The 13,318-nt window shown below is 31.8% G+C and overlaps 1 protein-coding gene across 1 annotated transcript; it reads left to right on the plus strand.

The window, feature by feature from the left end:
- The first annotated feature begins 2,890 nt into the window (after positions 1–2,890).
- On the plus strand, positions 2,891–3,826 carry LOC143391687 (olfactory receptor 4P4-like). Its single transcript, XM_076844447.1, has one exon. It carries the CDS (start codon positions 2,891–2,893, stop codon positions 3,824–3,826), a length of 936 nt encoding a protein of 311 aa, XP_076700562.1.
- The last annotated feature ends 9,492 nt before the right edge of the window (positions 3,827–13,318 follow it).

Here is a 13,318-nt window from a genome sequence, read left to right on the forward strand (position 1 = left end):
CAGTCTTGTTTGGATTGCCTTTCTAAAATCTATGTTTTACTGCTTTGTCTTGTTTATTCAAAATTATTGAATAGAGACATGTGTGTCTGATTGCAGGACAAATTAGACATTTATTAGTCACTTTATTCAAGAAAAAATATTGGTGGAATGTACATTGAAACCCAAATGAGGACCTAGCGATGATGGGCAGTGCATATTAAACATAAGATGGCAATTTTGTAAGTAATTCTTGGTTGAATAACTTTTATTCTATCAGGAGATTAGGCATTAGAATCTCAGGTTTGCCTTGTTATTTCCCCAAATGATATATTTATTTTGTTAACTTAATAAATGTCAAAGAACCTTGTGAAATTGAGAAAAATATTTGTGAAATATGTAAAAATTCAAAATAATCCTATTTATGCTTTCTAAACGTCATCGTAAATGGTAACAGAGAGTGAAATATATAAACAATTGCTGGGAAAATATTTATATATTGTATAAATCCACAGTGAGTGATTGACTATCATCTCCTTATCTGGAAAGTCTGCTTTGCCTTGATGCCACATTCTTAATAAAACATAAATATGTAAAACTGAAGACAAAAAAATAGGTGCCATATTTCAGTTCATGTTATTCTAAATGATGGCAAACACATAGATATTAGAGGTATCTAGGTGACCAATGTTCTGCTTATTAGCTCACAAGTTTACTGATGCATAGTAACTTTAATAAAAAAAAAATGGTTTGTCTTTTATTTTATTGTACTCTCTAATTTCTAATATTTACATTATCGATTGTATAACATGCACACTTTAAATAATAAGGTATTCCTCTTCATTTGCATGTTTAACATCTGAAAAGTTAATTTTTTTTCTAAAGTCACAATCTCATATCTTTCTCTATTTTTCCTTTCACATGAAGTTGTTCCTGTTGTTCTTCTCTCTGCTCTTCTAAGAGTGATGGTATCTCATTTCCATAAGTATGCAGGTTGGATCACTGCTGTTTATACTTGTCAAATTGAAAGCCTGCTGCTGCATAACAATTTCAAAGCAAAGCAATTTGTACCACAAGTTTATCATTATAACTCCAGTGGTGTATCTGTCAGTGATCTTGTGGTATCAGTGTTTGGTAGTTTCCCCCACTACTGTATATCAGATACAACCCCTTATGGTAGGAAACTAAACAATAATTCTGAGATGTGTTTTTTTCTTATTTCAAAATCGATTAAATCTTTGAAATGGGGAATTCATTGTTTTATTAATTAGTTCCTCTATACACAAAGTAATATAGTTAAATATGATGGGTATTTTACTGCTAAATTTATTCTAAGAGTTAAACTTAGGATTTAAAATTTATTTTCAAGATCACTTCTGATTTATGTATACTTATACAAAGGAATGTAATATGTTATTTTCAGTAGTAACATAATTTTCAATGTTTGTGACAAAATATTTAAGTAAATAAGTGTTATTGAGGTACTAACATGTGTACACAATTTCAAGGATAAGACTTGTCTTCATATCAAAGAGGGAATTATTAAAGAATTGAAAGAATATGGCCATGGTGTGTTCCTCCCCTGTTAATGTAATTAAATGTATTCAGCTAGAACTGAAAGCTTAACTTAGTATATTATCCAATGTGGTTTAGAAGTATAATTCTTAACAGTTGCAATAGTCTTAAGAACAACAAGTAATAAGGCTACATGATTTTGAAAATGCTGATTTTATTATTCCATATGTTGCATTAACACTTTGGTGATATTAAAAAAAAATGGTATCTGCAGGATCAGATAGAGATGCCACATTTAATTTAGGAGTAATGTAGAAAGTACACCTGGAAGTCATCTAATTCCACCCCAGTGACAAGAGATGGCATAAGTATATGCCACCTCTACTCCAATCTTCTGTTGCCTTTGTGATTCAAACCTTGATACTACAAAGAATAAAACATGTGAATCCACAAGTAACCCAAGCAACACATAATAGCTGCGAACTCCTGAGCACAACTTGTCTTTACATTGTGTAACATTTGTTATTGATTCTACCTGTTCATAATCCATTCTAGCAGAACAATGCATTGTACAGAAATCAAATTATCTGTGAATTTAAATTAGCTTTTGTTTGTTTATTTGTAACATTGATATTAGTGATTCTTGAATTTGCCTTAAGATATCCTGTTTTACACTTAAATTTAAATAAGATAGTTGTATTATGATTTTTATAAATGTCAATCTTTTAACAGAAAATCATACATTTCATTTTTTCTGTTTTTAACATATTTATAAATAGATAAATAGGTTGTAGTTTTATAGTCAGCAAATCTGCTATCTTATATTTAATATGCAGTGCCCACAATCTCTAGGGTTTCAAGGAATATCCCACCAATCACACAGATCACAATTTAGGTTTTAAAGTAAATACAAATATATTCCTTGAACACAAGTCTGCAGACAATATGGAGAGCTGTTCTATTTCATGCCAGACAAAAAGAGCATTGCCGGCAGTGAAAACACAGTCATGAATGAAGAACATACCTCGAATTATAAAGCAGTGCTTTGCATCATACTAAATTATTTTCCTGCTTCTAAATGTCATAAATAATATCAGTAGAACATCTTTTAGGTAAATGAAAATTTTAAATCTTACATTTTAAAAATTAATAAAATATATTCTTAGTATTACCAAAATGACAGAACATTGAAAAATTTTTAAAAAGAATTATGAGAGAAATAAGTTATAAATCATAAGTACAAATATAATTGATAAATTGATTTATCAATTCACTTTGTGATTGTTAGACTGGCTTCCAGTACTCGAAAGGGTTTACAGGATTGTGTTCCAATTGCAAATGATTTTCTCCAAATTACTTTTCCACAGATACTCAGATTTTTGCTCAGAGCATGCAAAATATGGAAAGTCAGAGGAACATATCAGAATTCATTCTCATGGGCCTTTCTTCTGACCAAAACATTCAAATATTTTGCCTAGTGTTCTTCTTATTTTGTTATCTTTCCATCTTGGTGGGAAACCTTCTGATCCTCATCTCTATTGGATGCAGTTCTCTTTCTCACCAACCCATGTACTATTTCCTCAGTCACTTATCTTCTATGGACATCTGCTATACCTCCTTTGTTACACCCAAACTGATTGGTGACCAGCTAGTGGGAAGAAACACCATCTCCTATGGCTACTGCATGTGGCAGGTCGTTGTGATGCACTTCTTTGGATTGATTGAAGTACTAATCCTGACAGCCATGGCCTTTGATCGCTATGTCGCCATCTGCAAACCTCTGCACTACGTGATAATCATGAGCAGAACCAGGTGCAATGTCCTGATCTTGGCTGCCTGGGCTGGTGGAGCTGTCCACTCCTTTTCCCAGTTCTGTATGATTATCCAGTTGCCCTTCTGTGGTCCCAACACAATTGACCACTACTATTGTGACATTTTTCCTTTGTTGAAAATTGCCTGTACTGATACCTACCTCACTGGTGTCTTTATGGTTGCCAATTCAGGACTGGTTGCCTTGGTAACATTCATTCTCTTGTTTGGGTCTTATGTGGTCATTCTATTCACATTAAGAAGTCACTCAGCAGAGGGGAGACGCAAAGCCCTCTCTACTTGTGGGTCCCATATCACTGTGGTCACCTTATTCTTTGGACCTTCCATATTTGCCTACCTTAGACCTCCTGATACTTTCCCAGAGGACAAAATCTTTGCTCTGTTTTACACCATTATTGCTCCCATGTTCAACCCCCTCATCTACACCTTGCGGAACACAGACATGAAAAAGGCTATGAGAAAAGTTTGGTGTCAAAAAGTATTTTTAGAAGAAAAACATAATTGACTTGTAATATTTAATGTTCATCCAACTGTATGCAGCTGAAAGCATTTACTTGCCTTCAAGGAGCACTATTGTTTTTGAAGTATTGAAGACAAATCGTTTGTTGATAAATGTCAGAGATCAGGAACTGAAGAATTAGTAGTGAAATAACAATTGCACTAATGGGTCTGAGATGAAGTAGTATATGTGTGTACATACATATGATATTCTCGTTTAATGGAAGGGCAAATTTGTGGCTTTGTAATAGTCAACTCTGGCTAATTTACAATTTTAATAATTATTTAATCTGTGATTTATTCAAGGGACCAGAAATCTATGCGATCTTTCCTTAGAAATTGAGAATATTAAAAGTGTTTTTCAGAAATAATTTTTTATGACTGATTTTGTTTTTAAAGAGAGAGAGAGAATTTTTTAATATTTATTTTTCAGTTTTCAGCAGACACAACATCTTTATTTTTTATTTTTATTTGGTGCTGAGGATTGAACCCAGCACCCTGTGCATGCCAGGCAAGCATGTTACTGCTTGAGCCACATCCCCAGCCCTATTACTGATCTTTTTTTCTGATATTATACCAAACAAATCTTGTATGATGACATTTTAAATTCAGTTGTGTAATGAAGAAGCTTACTTAAAGAATTTTACATGAAATGAAAATTTTAAAATGGTGGACATACCTTTCTCTTAAGCTACAGAATCCCCACTATAACCAAATGTCATAGGCAGGGATAATGTTTTAAGAATTAAATTTAACATATTTTAGAGATACATGCATATTCATGTTGATCAATTAATAATTTTCAGTAGCCAAACTATGGAACCAGCCAGGGTATACATCAATGGATGAATAGTTAACAAAAATATGGTATATAAATACAATGGAGTTTTACTGAGCCATAAAGAAGAACAAAATTGTGTAACTATCAGGAAATTGGGTTGAACTGGAGACCATAATTTTGAGCAAAATAATCCAGACTCAGGTGGAAATTACTATATATTCCTTTATATGTGGAGGCTAAAGGGAAAAATCGGGACGCGGTGGGGAGCAGGCAGGTAGGACAACATGAAAGTAGATGGTTAACCAGTAAGATAGAGGGAGAGGATTCAGGGAAGAAGGAGGGGACGACAGAGCCAATACTGAGGCATGAAATTCAACTAAATGTGTTTTATGTATCTGTTAACATGCCTCATTGAAACCCATCATTCTTTGTAATGGAAATGCACCAACTTAAAAAAAAATGGACTGATGGAAAGTGATTTTTCCTTTAGGTTGTTTATTAAGTGAAATGTACTTAAATGTAGAAGGGCAGGATGAATAGTTAATAGATATCATTCCTTCACACAGATCAAGTGGCTCCAAGAGTATTCATTTGGGGAAGACTGCATGTCAATACATAGACAAGAGTTATGAATTAAATCACCATTGTAGAGAGAGAAAGACAAATGAGTGCAAATAAATTTTAATGAACATAAATCATTGTTTGTATCTTTCCTTACTTCCTTTTCTATTTTTATTTTTATTTGGTTGTAGATGGATGCAATATCTTTATTTTATTTATTTATTTTTATATGGTGCTGAGGATCCAACCCAGGATCACAAGTGCCAGACAAGTGCTCCACCACTGAGCCCCAACCCCAGCTATTAGAAAACCAATAATAACAACACAGATATATATATGATAACAAAAATATAGCAATACGCACATTGATGGAAACATATGGATTGTGAATACTGGGATTTTAAAGAAAGATTTTCTAAAAGAAGCAGAGAAAAAGTAAAAATAGTTTTTTTATATTATCAAAAAGAAAATATCTTTTTTGTGAAATAGGTGAAGGAATATAACAGCAAAATATTAACAACCAATTTAATTTAAAAAAATGGTGATTGTAACCTTTAAATGCAGTAAAATTTTCAACTATGATTCCAGTTTTAATAGAATATAAAGGAAGATGAAATGGAAGAAATATGATATGGAATGCAATCTGTACCAATTTATGTTGGAAAATGATTGTATAAATTACATTTTTCACAAGTTACTAATAAAAAATGAATATAGTCCTGAATGGATCCAACAGTGGAAGACAATAAGACAATGCCTACAAGTTTCAGACAGTGGTAAGTATTATTCTTAGTCCCATTCACTTTTATAAATTTAAAAAGTGACACCTTCATATTCATTTGACTTCATAATATATTCTACCTACATGTTCTTTTTGATCAAAAATTCTCTATATGTTTCTCCTAAACACAGCTTCAAAACATCAAAAATGACAAATCACCATAAAATTTTAGGGGCCCAGTCAGAACACAAATGAATGATGAATTTTTATCCATAATCAAAGGCCACATTTTAATGCAGTGATGAAAATAAAAGAGATCAATGATTCAGTCCTCAAACCCTGATGTCTTTTGTCACTTCCTCACTGCCCAAATCTAGGCAAATCAGTAGACTTCTGTGAATCTTATGTTTTATTTATGCCAGAAAACTGAGAAGAAAACTATCGTATTACCTTCATATGAAATGATAAATTGAGATTTCATATGAAAGGAAATTGAGTAGTTGTTAAGATAAATTTTTATTTCTGTAGGATTTAGACATTTTACAACAGAAGTTATAGAATTATGTCTGTTTTTTTTTGTTTTTGATGTGATATTTAGTGACATTTTAGTTTTCTTTACTGTCTCCTTTAAACGTGAACCCATAGAGAAAACCACATCATTTAGTGAAATGTAGTTCATAGCAAATTCTCCCAAACTATTTGAGTCGAGAAATATAAAACAGGAAGCTAAACTGAAATACTGTTAATTAACATTTAGAGTTGCCCAGATCCTTTTATCTCTGACTAATTCAAATTATATTTTATGCATACCCAGCTAGACTTTTTACCACATCCTTTATAAAGTGCAAAGTCTTCTACTCTCAAAATTTGCTACATTGAAAAATCAAAGCTAAAATTATCTAATTAAATTCAGCATACAAAGTTAGAAGTATGACTTATAGATTGCACAGAACAAATGAATGAATGAACAAAATGGAAGAGAAATATCAAATGTTACTTTTTAATTTAAAATGTGGACAAATTAGCAGTTTCTTATTTGTGTACAATTTATTGTTGGCCATTCTGATATTAAAAACAAACCTATCTGGAAAATCATTATATTCTTGTTGGTGAGAACAAATTACAGAAATAAACCAATGCTACTTACAAAATGTATGCATCTCTTTGTATGTAAATATGCATTTTGCTGTAGAAAATTTGCATGCATGATTATGAAGGGCTACTTCAGTTTTTAGTGGGAAATTATGCAAAGTATACTCTACATAACCCAAAACAGTATAAAATATGAAAAATTCTGTATTCATGAGCTCTTCAGAAACAATGTGTATCATAAAAGAAATTAATGAATTTACATTTGAGAAAACACATAGAATTAATGAAAATGTTCAGATTAATACAAAATGAGGGAGAGTTACAAAGACAGAAAACGTGGTGTTAAGGATTTAAGGTGGGCCATTAAAGATGCACAAGAAAATGAAATAAGAAAGCACACTGAAAATAGATCAATGAAATTGTAAGTAAAATATACATTAAAATCTATATGAAAAACATGAACCAATAATTAACAGAAAACAAGAATGGTTCTGTCCATTTAGAATAAAATTAAACAGTTATTTATTATAAAAGGCTGGGTCCAGAAACTTTTAAAGCACACTTTACTAAACATTCTTGGAAGTGACAATTCTAATCCCACAAAATCTTATTCAGAAAATAAAGGTGGAAATTAAATTCATTTAATAAAAACAATTTTATCATCAAAAAATAATTTTATTATCAAAAGCAAATAAGAGTTTGAAATCCAATCTCATACATAAATATTGAAGTGAATCCTAAACACATTATTAGAAAAATTAATCTAGCATTATATGAATTCATCTAATCATAACTGATATTTGTTTATCAAGAATGCAAACTGTTATTTTTGTTAGTATCTTTATGTTAGTATGTTCTCGTATATAAAAAGAGAGAATCTATATAATTATCTCTTAGAATTATATATATATATATATACTTGGCAGATGAACTTGTTATATTTGGTATAGGTTATATAAAAATGAAGAAATAATATAATACTTAATGGTTAGAGGTGAAAATATTCCAATTAACAAAAGCAAGTCAAGGACCTCTGTTATCATTTCTGTTTAATTTAATATTGTACTGTATGTCCTAGTCAGTATATAATGATTAGAGCTTCAAGAATTATATATATATATATATATATATATATATATATATATATATATTAAATACATTATAAATATTAAATATATTATAAATAAAACTTTCTTTCAAAATTTACATGAATGTCTACACTAAAGAAAAATTGCTGCACCTGTAATCTCAGCAACTTTCAAGGTTGAGGCAGGAGGATCACAAGTTTTAGGCCAGCCTTAGAAATTGAGGCCTTAAGCAACTTAGGGAGAACCTATCTCAATTTTTTTAAAAAAGAGGGGGTACTTGGAATGCAGTTCACTGACTAAGCACACTAAATTAAATCCCCAGCAACAACAAAAACAACAAAAAATACCCTGCAGATAAAAGAAGCCTTAAGAGATCATTTTATTTTATTCTTTTATGTTTTTAGAACTATAACTAATAATAAAAGTCAAAATAATTTTTGTACGCTAACAACCAGTAGAATGTAAGACCTTAAATAAAAGTATGGAAAATAAACATATTAGATACTTGGGAATATATCTCATAATTCACACAAAAAAGTATACATTTGTTTGAAAAACATTACAGAAGACTTTGCAAAAATGGAGATGCTTGTTATTTAAAAAGCATTTCCTCCCAGACTAGTCTCTGAAATTACAATTAAGACTAAGCAGTATTTCTGGTGGAACTCATTGACCATATCCTAAAATAGATGAGAAATATCAAACACATGGCTATAGTGCAGAATAAACTAAGGAGGAACTGGCTGTGAAGAGCAGGAGGAATTTTAGAGTTGATGAAAGAAGAACATATGACCTTGAGGTGGCAGTAATAATGTTGAGTTTTATTCAAGTCATTTCAGATAGATTTGCTTTGGAAGGCCAATTTCCTCCCAGCACAAGAGCATCCTCGGGCTACTGTGAGGGGACCAGCATTCAGAATAGGAGAAGAACAAGGGAACTATGAGGGAGTGGAGGATTAGAGAGGCTTACATGTCTAAATGATGTCACTCAGCAGGGAGGTCAGAGTCACTGGGTCAGGGAGTTTCAGGGGTCAGTAGACACTGGGGTCTTTACACCACAGAGCTTATCTTTCCCAGGGATGGCATATGTTGGGTATAATTTCATGGGTTATGCAAAGCATAATCTACTTTTAGTCTTTAATTTTAGTCTCTAATTAGACAAAATTAGTCTAATTAGCCTTTGAATGCCTTAACATTTGCTTATGGGGTTATATTAAAATAATGGAATATGTAAAAAGGTAAGTATAGTGCTGATGAACTTTTTAACTAATCATTCTCAGCCAGCTGTGAGGAAAATAAAAGTCAATATACAGATGCCATCTCTGGATCATTTGTATTAACATTGGCCTTTGAAGATAACATTATTTACTACATCTATACAAATTTATACTGTATCATATTAGTACATACAGGCTACAACATGAGTTACCTTCTGTGCTGTCACAATGACATGCTGTGGTGTCATAAAGACCTCACATGATGTCATAATGACCTGCTGTGGTGTCATAAAGATCTTGCATGATGTAATATTGTCCTGTTGTGGTGTCATAATGATTTGCCATGATATCATAATGAATTTCCATGATATCATTATGATGTGCCAAGATGTCATAAGAATCTTCTATTATTTCAAAAGGACCTGTAATGTTATCATAATGACCTTCCTTGATGTCATAATGACCTGCTATGTGGTCATAATGATTTGCTATGTTATTGTTACATGTGCTGGTATCATAATGAACTACTGTGGTGTTATAATGATCTTCCATGATGATTTAATCACCTTCTGTGTTGTTATAATGATCTGCTGTCCTGTCTTAGTGACCTGTTATATTATCATGATGACTTGCTATGGGTGATAGTTCTGAGGCAAGGTGAAGTTGTCCTACCTGGGTTGAAATGTCTTCTGGAGTGTTTTGTTTTCTATATCGTGGCATCATTAAGATTATATTAGAAAGTAGAACTATAAACAAACTATTTCCCAAATGTTGGTTCTATTTTCTTGGGAGGATGAAGACTTTGGATCTAAAATGAAAAATGCATTAGAGCTAAATATGTTCTTTTTACGTGTTCTCCTTTAATTATTCATTCAACACATGCCATCCACATATCTAATACGCCCCGGGCGCTGTGCTGGGAGCAAGGAGAGACATATGCATGAGTGTTAAAGGGCTCTTACTCTTCTGTGAGTGTAGATTATAATATATTACATGTAAACCAGTAATTTCAGTAACATGTGACAGTTACTTTAACTTAATTAATTGCATAAATTAAGAAGTATTGATTTTCCTTAAGCCTATGTTTTCTTTTTTATAACCATTGAATTACATTTTATTAAATTTAATAAATAATAATAATAGTAATAGCTAACATGAATGCATATTAGTTCAACACATAATAATACATATATATGTTGTACAATGATTAGATTAAGATAATAAACATATCTGTCACCTCACATATCATTTCTTTTTGGTGAGAACATTTAAAAACTATGTTAATGATATATTATTATTTGTCAACATGCTATATAACAGATCTTTAGAACTTACTCCTCATATCTAACAAATTGCACTCCTTGACCAAAATTTCCTGGTTTCTACCCCATACCCCTAACTCCTGGTAACCACCTTTCTATTCTCTTCTTCTGCAAGTTTGATTGTTTTAGATTTTGTGTATAAGTGAGACCATGAAATGTTTGTCTTTTTATGCCTGACTTATCTTACTAAACATAATATCCTTCACATTCATCCATTTGGTGCAAATTACAGAATTTTCTCCTTTTTTTAAGGCTGAATGGCATTCCACTGTACATACACCACAACTTCTTTATCCCTTCATTCTTTGATGGACACAGGTTGATTTCATATTTGGGCTATTTTGAATAATGCTGCACTATATATGGGAGTGCAGACATCTCTTTGACATACTGATTTTGATTCCTTTATACATACATCCAGAAGTTGAATTGCTGGATCATATGATACTACTATTTTTTAATTTTTTGAAAAACCTTCATGCTGTTTTGAGGTACCAAGGACAAGATGAATCTATTTTCATTGACTTTGGAATTTTTTTTGCAAAGATATAATTTGTGTTGCTTTAGTCTTATGCCATAGAAAGTTTCAAATCACTCTCTTGAGTTTTGCGTTTTGATTTTTAAGTTTATTTTGTAATTTGTTCAACTCCTTTTAAGTTTTTTTAATCTCTATTAATTTTCTTTGTTATTGATTCCACTACTCATGAACCTCTCAAATACTGGATGATGTATTCACTAGTTAATGCAAGGCAAGCTACGAAGTGTTTGATGTTTGGATAGAAAATGCTGCTAATATCAATCAACCCAGACTAAAATAAACTGATAGGTTCAAAAAGATGTAACTTTTTTCAAGCCCATACACTGTGTGGGTAACGTGCTGAGTATTTTACATGCACTATGTCCTATAACCACAGTATTGCAAGAAGACATAGGTCCTTAATGCAGGAAATAAATTTCCCCACTCAAGAGGGAGAGATTCTCAAATTTTCTTTCCAGGATTCCTGCTCCTAAGACAAAACTTTTCATGAAAGGAAATAATTGATCCCTGGGAGAAAAAGCCCAGCTACCAGTAAGGTTCAAGAGTCTATGTGGCAACCTCTTTAAATAAGCAGATACTGTAAGAGGAAAGACTTTCTGTTGTAGTAAGTTCATCAAGAGCAAGAATCATCATGACTAGAGAGACCTACTGGAATGTTTTTCCTCCAAACTTTGTACCTCCTGTGGTGAAGCCCAAATCATATATCCATAGTGAATTAAGTGAATCCATTCTGAATTCTAACCCTGGGTTTTCTGTGAAGCATTCAAGGTTTTGTGTCGAAAGGAAAGATTTGGACTTTTAAGGACACTCCCTTAGTATCTGTTGATTTGATATAAGATTATCTGAATGTTCTCTTTCAATTGTTTCTTATATTTTAATATTTAAAGATTCTTATTTAAAGAGGAGGTCATTTTGAATATGGGATTGCTTCTGAATATCCACAAGCATCATTAAAATCCTATGAGATTACAAGGTAAGTTCTTCAACAGAACTGATGTTATTAACTATTGTTATTTTTAATACACTATAATCATTATTCAACATGTTTAAGTATAATCATAGTGTATTTCATCCTCACTCTAATTTTTTAAGATATGATTAATCTCATTAACCTGATTTAACAGTGGACAATTCAAGAGTCATAAATATGAAGCAGTAGCTCTCTAGCAAAAAGAACCAGTATTTTATCATGAGACACTCCTTTGTTAACTAAGTAATTCACAGAGGTGAAAACAAAGTTTAAATGTACCTCCCACACATGAGACCTAAATATGAATACTAGATGGATAAGACATCAGGTACTGAGTACAAGTAAAACATGGAGAAATCTTTCTTGAATAAATGACTATGGATAATATAGATCTCCTTGGCTTCTTAACAAGTAATATTGGAGAGAATCTCTTCATCATTCAATGTGTTAATTCTGTACATCTGCTGAGTACGTACAGTTAAACATAAATTGAAGTCCTGTATGTGCCCTCAGAAGGGTGGTATGTATGTTCATATAGCAATCAATTATCAGAATAACTCACAAGATGATATTATTAATTTTCATCTCATAGATAGAGAAAATAGTTGCATGCTTTGCCTGGGAAACTACCCCCAGAAAGAAGAGTTGCAAGTGGAAGAACCAGGATTCTAACCAGAGTTCTAATATTCAAGCCAAGATGCTTAGCCACTGTGACAAAATGAGATTTTCCAGCAGGGTCAGTAATCCACCTAATAATGGTATTAGAAAAGTGAGAATTAGTTCTGAGGGACAGATGAGGACAAAGGAACCCCTCCAAGAATTCAGAAATATTTATTTTCTTAATATCTGAGAGTTCAAATGGATCATAATGTCTGCTGATGAAATTACTTCTGTAAAGTCGTATCTCAGGTAGCATTTAATCAATTATAATAATATTGACATGTCAAAAAAGGATTACTGGTACAATATTTGAATAGCATGGCAACATATGGTATATAATTAAAGCTAAGAATTTCAAGGATAATACATATTAAGAATATGGAGGAGAAAAATAAATAAAATAAGAAAAACCTGGGTCCTGTTCTTAGCTCCGCCATTTATTAGCTGCTTATTTTAGAGCATAATCCTTAATTTCTCTTTGCCTATATTTCAAGTAATGTAAGAATAAATATACCTATGAAATGATGATAACCAGCAATCTGTAGTCTTG

This window comes from Callospermophilus lateralis, chromosome 2, assembly GCF_048772815.1.
Source record: "Callospermophilus lateralis isolate mCalLat2 chromosome 2, mCalLat2.hap1, whole genome shotgun sequence".
Lineage (NCBI taxonomy): Eukaryota > Metazoa > Chordata > Mammalia > Rodentia > Sciuridae > Callospermophilus > Callospermophilus lateralis.

Coding starts and splice junctions, on each gene's coding strand:
- LOC143391687 (XM_076844447.1), top strand. CDS start 2,891: ATGGAAAGTCAGAGGAACATATCAGAATTCATTCTCATGGGCCTTTCT.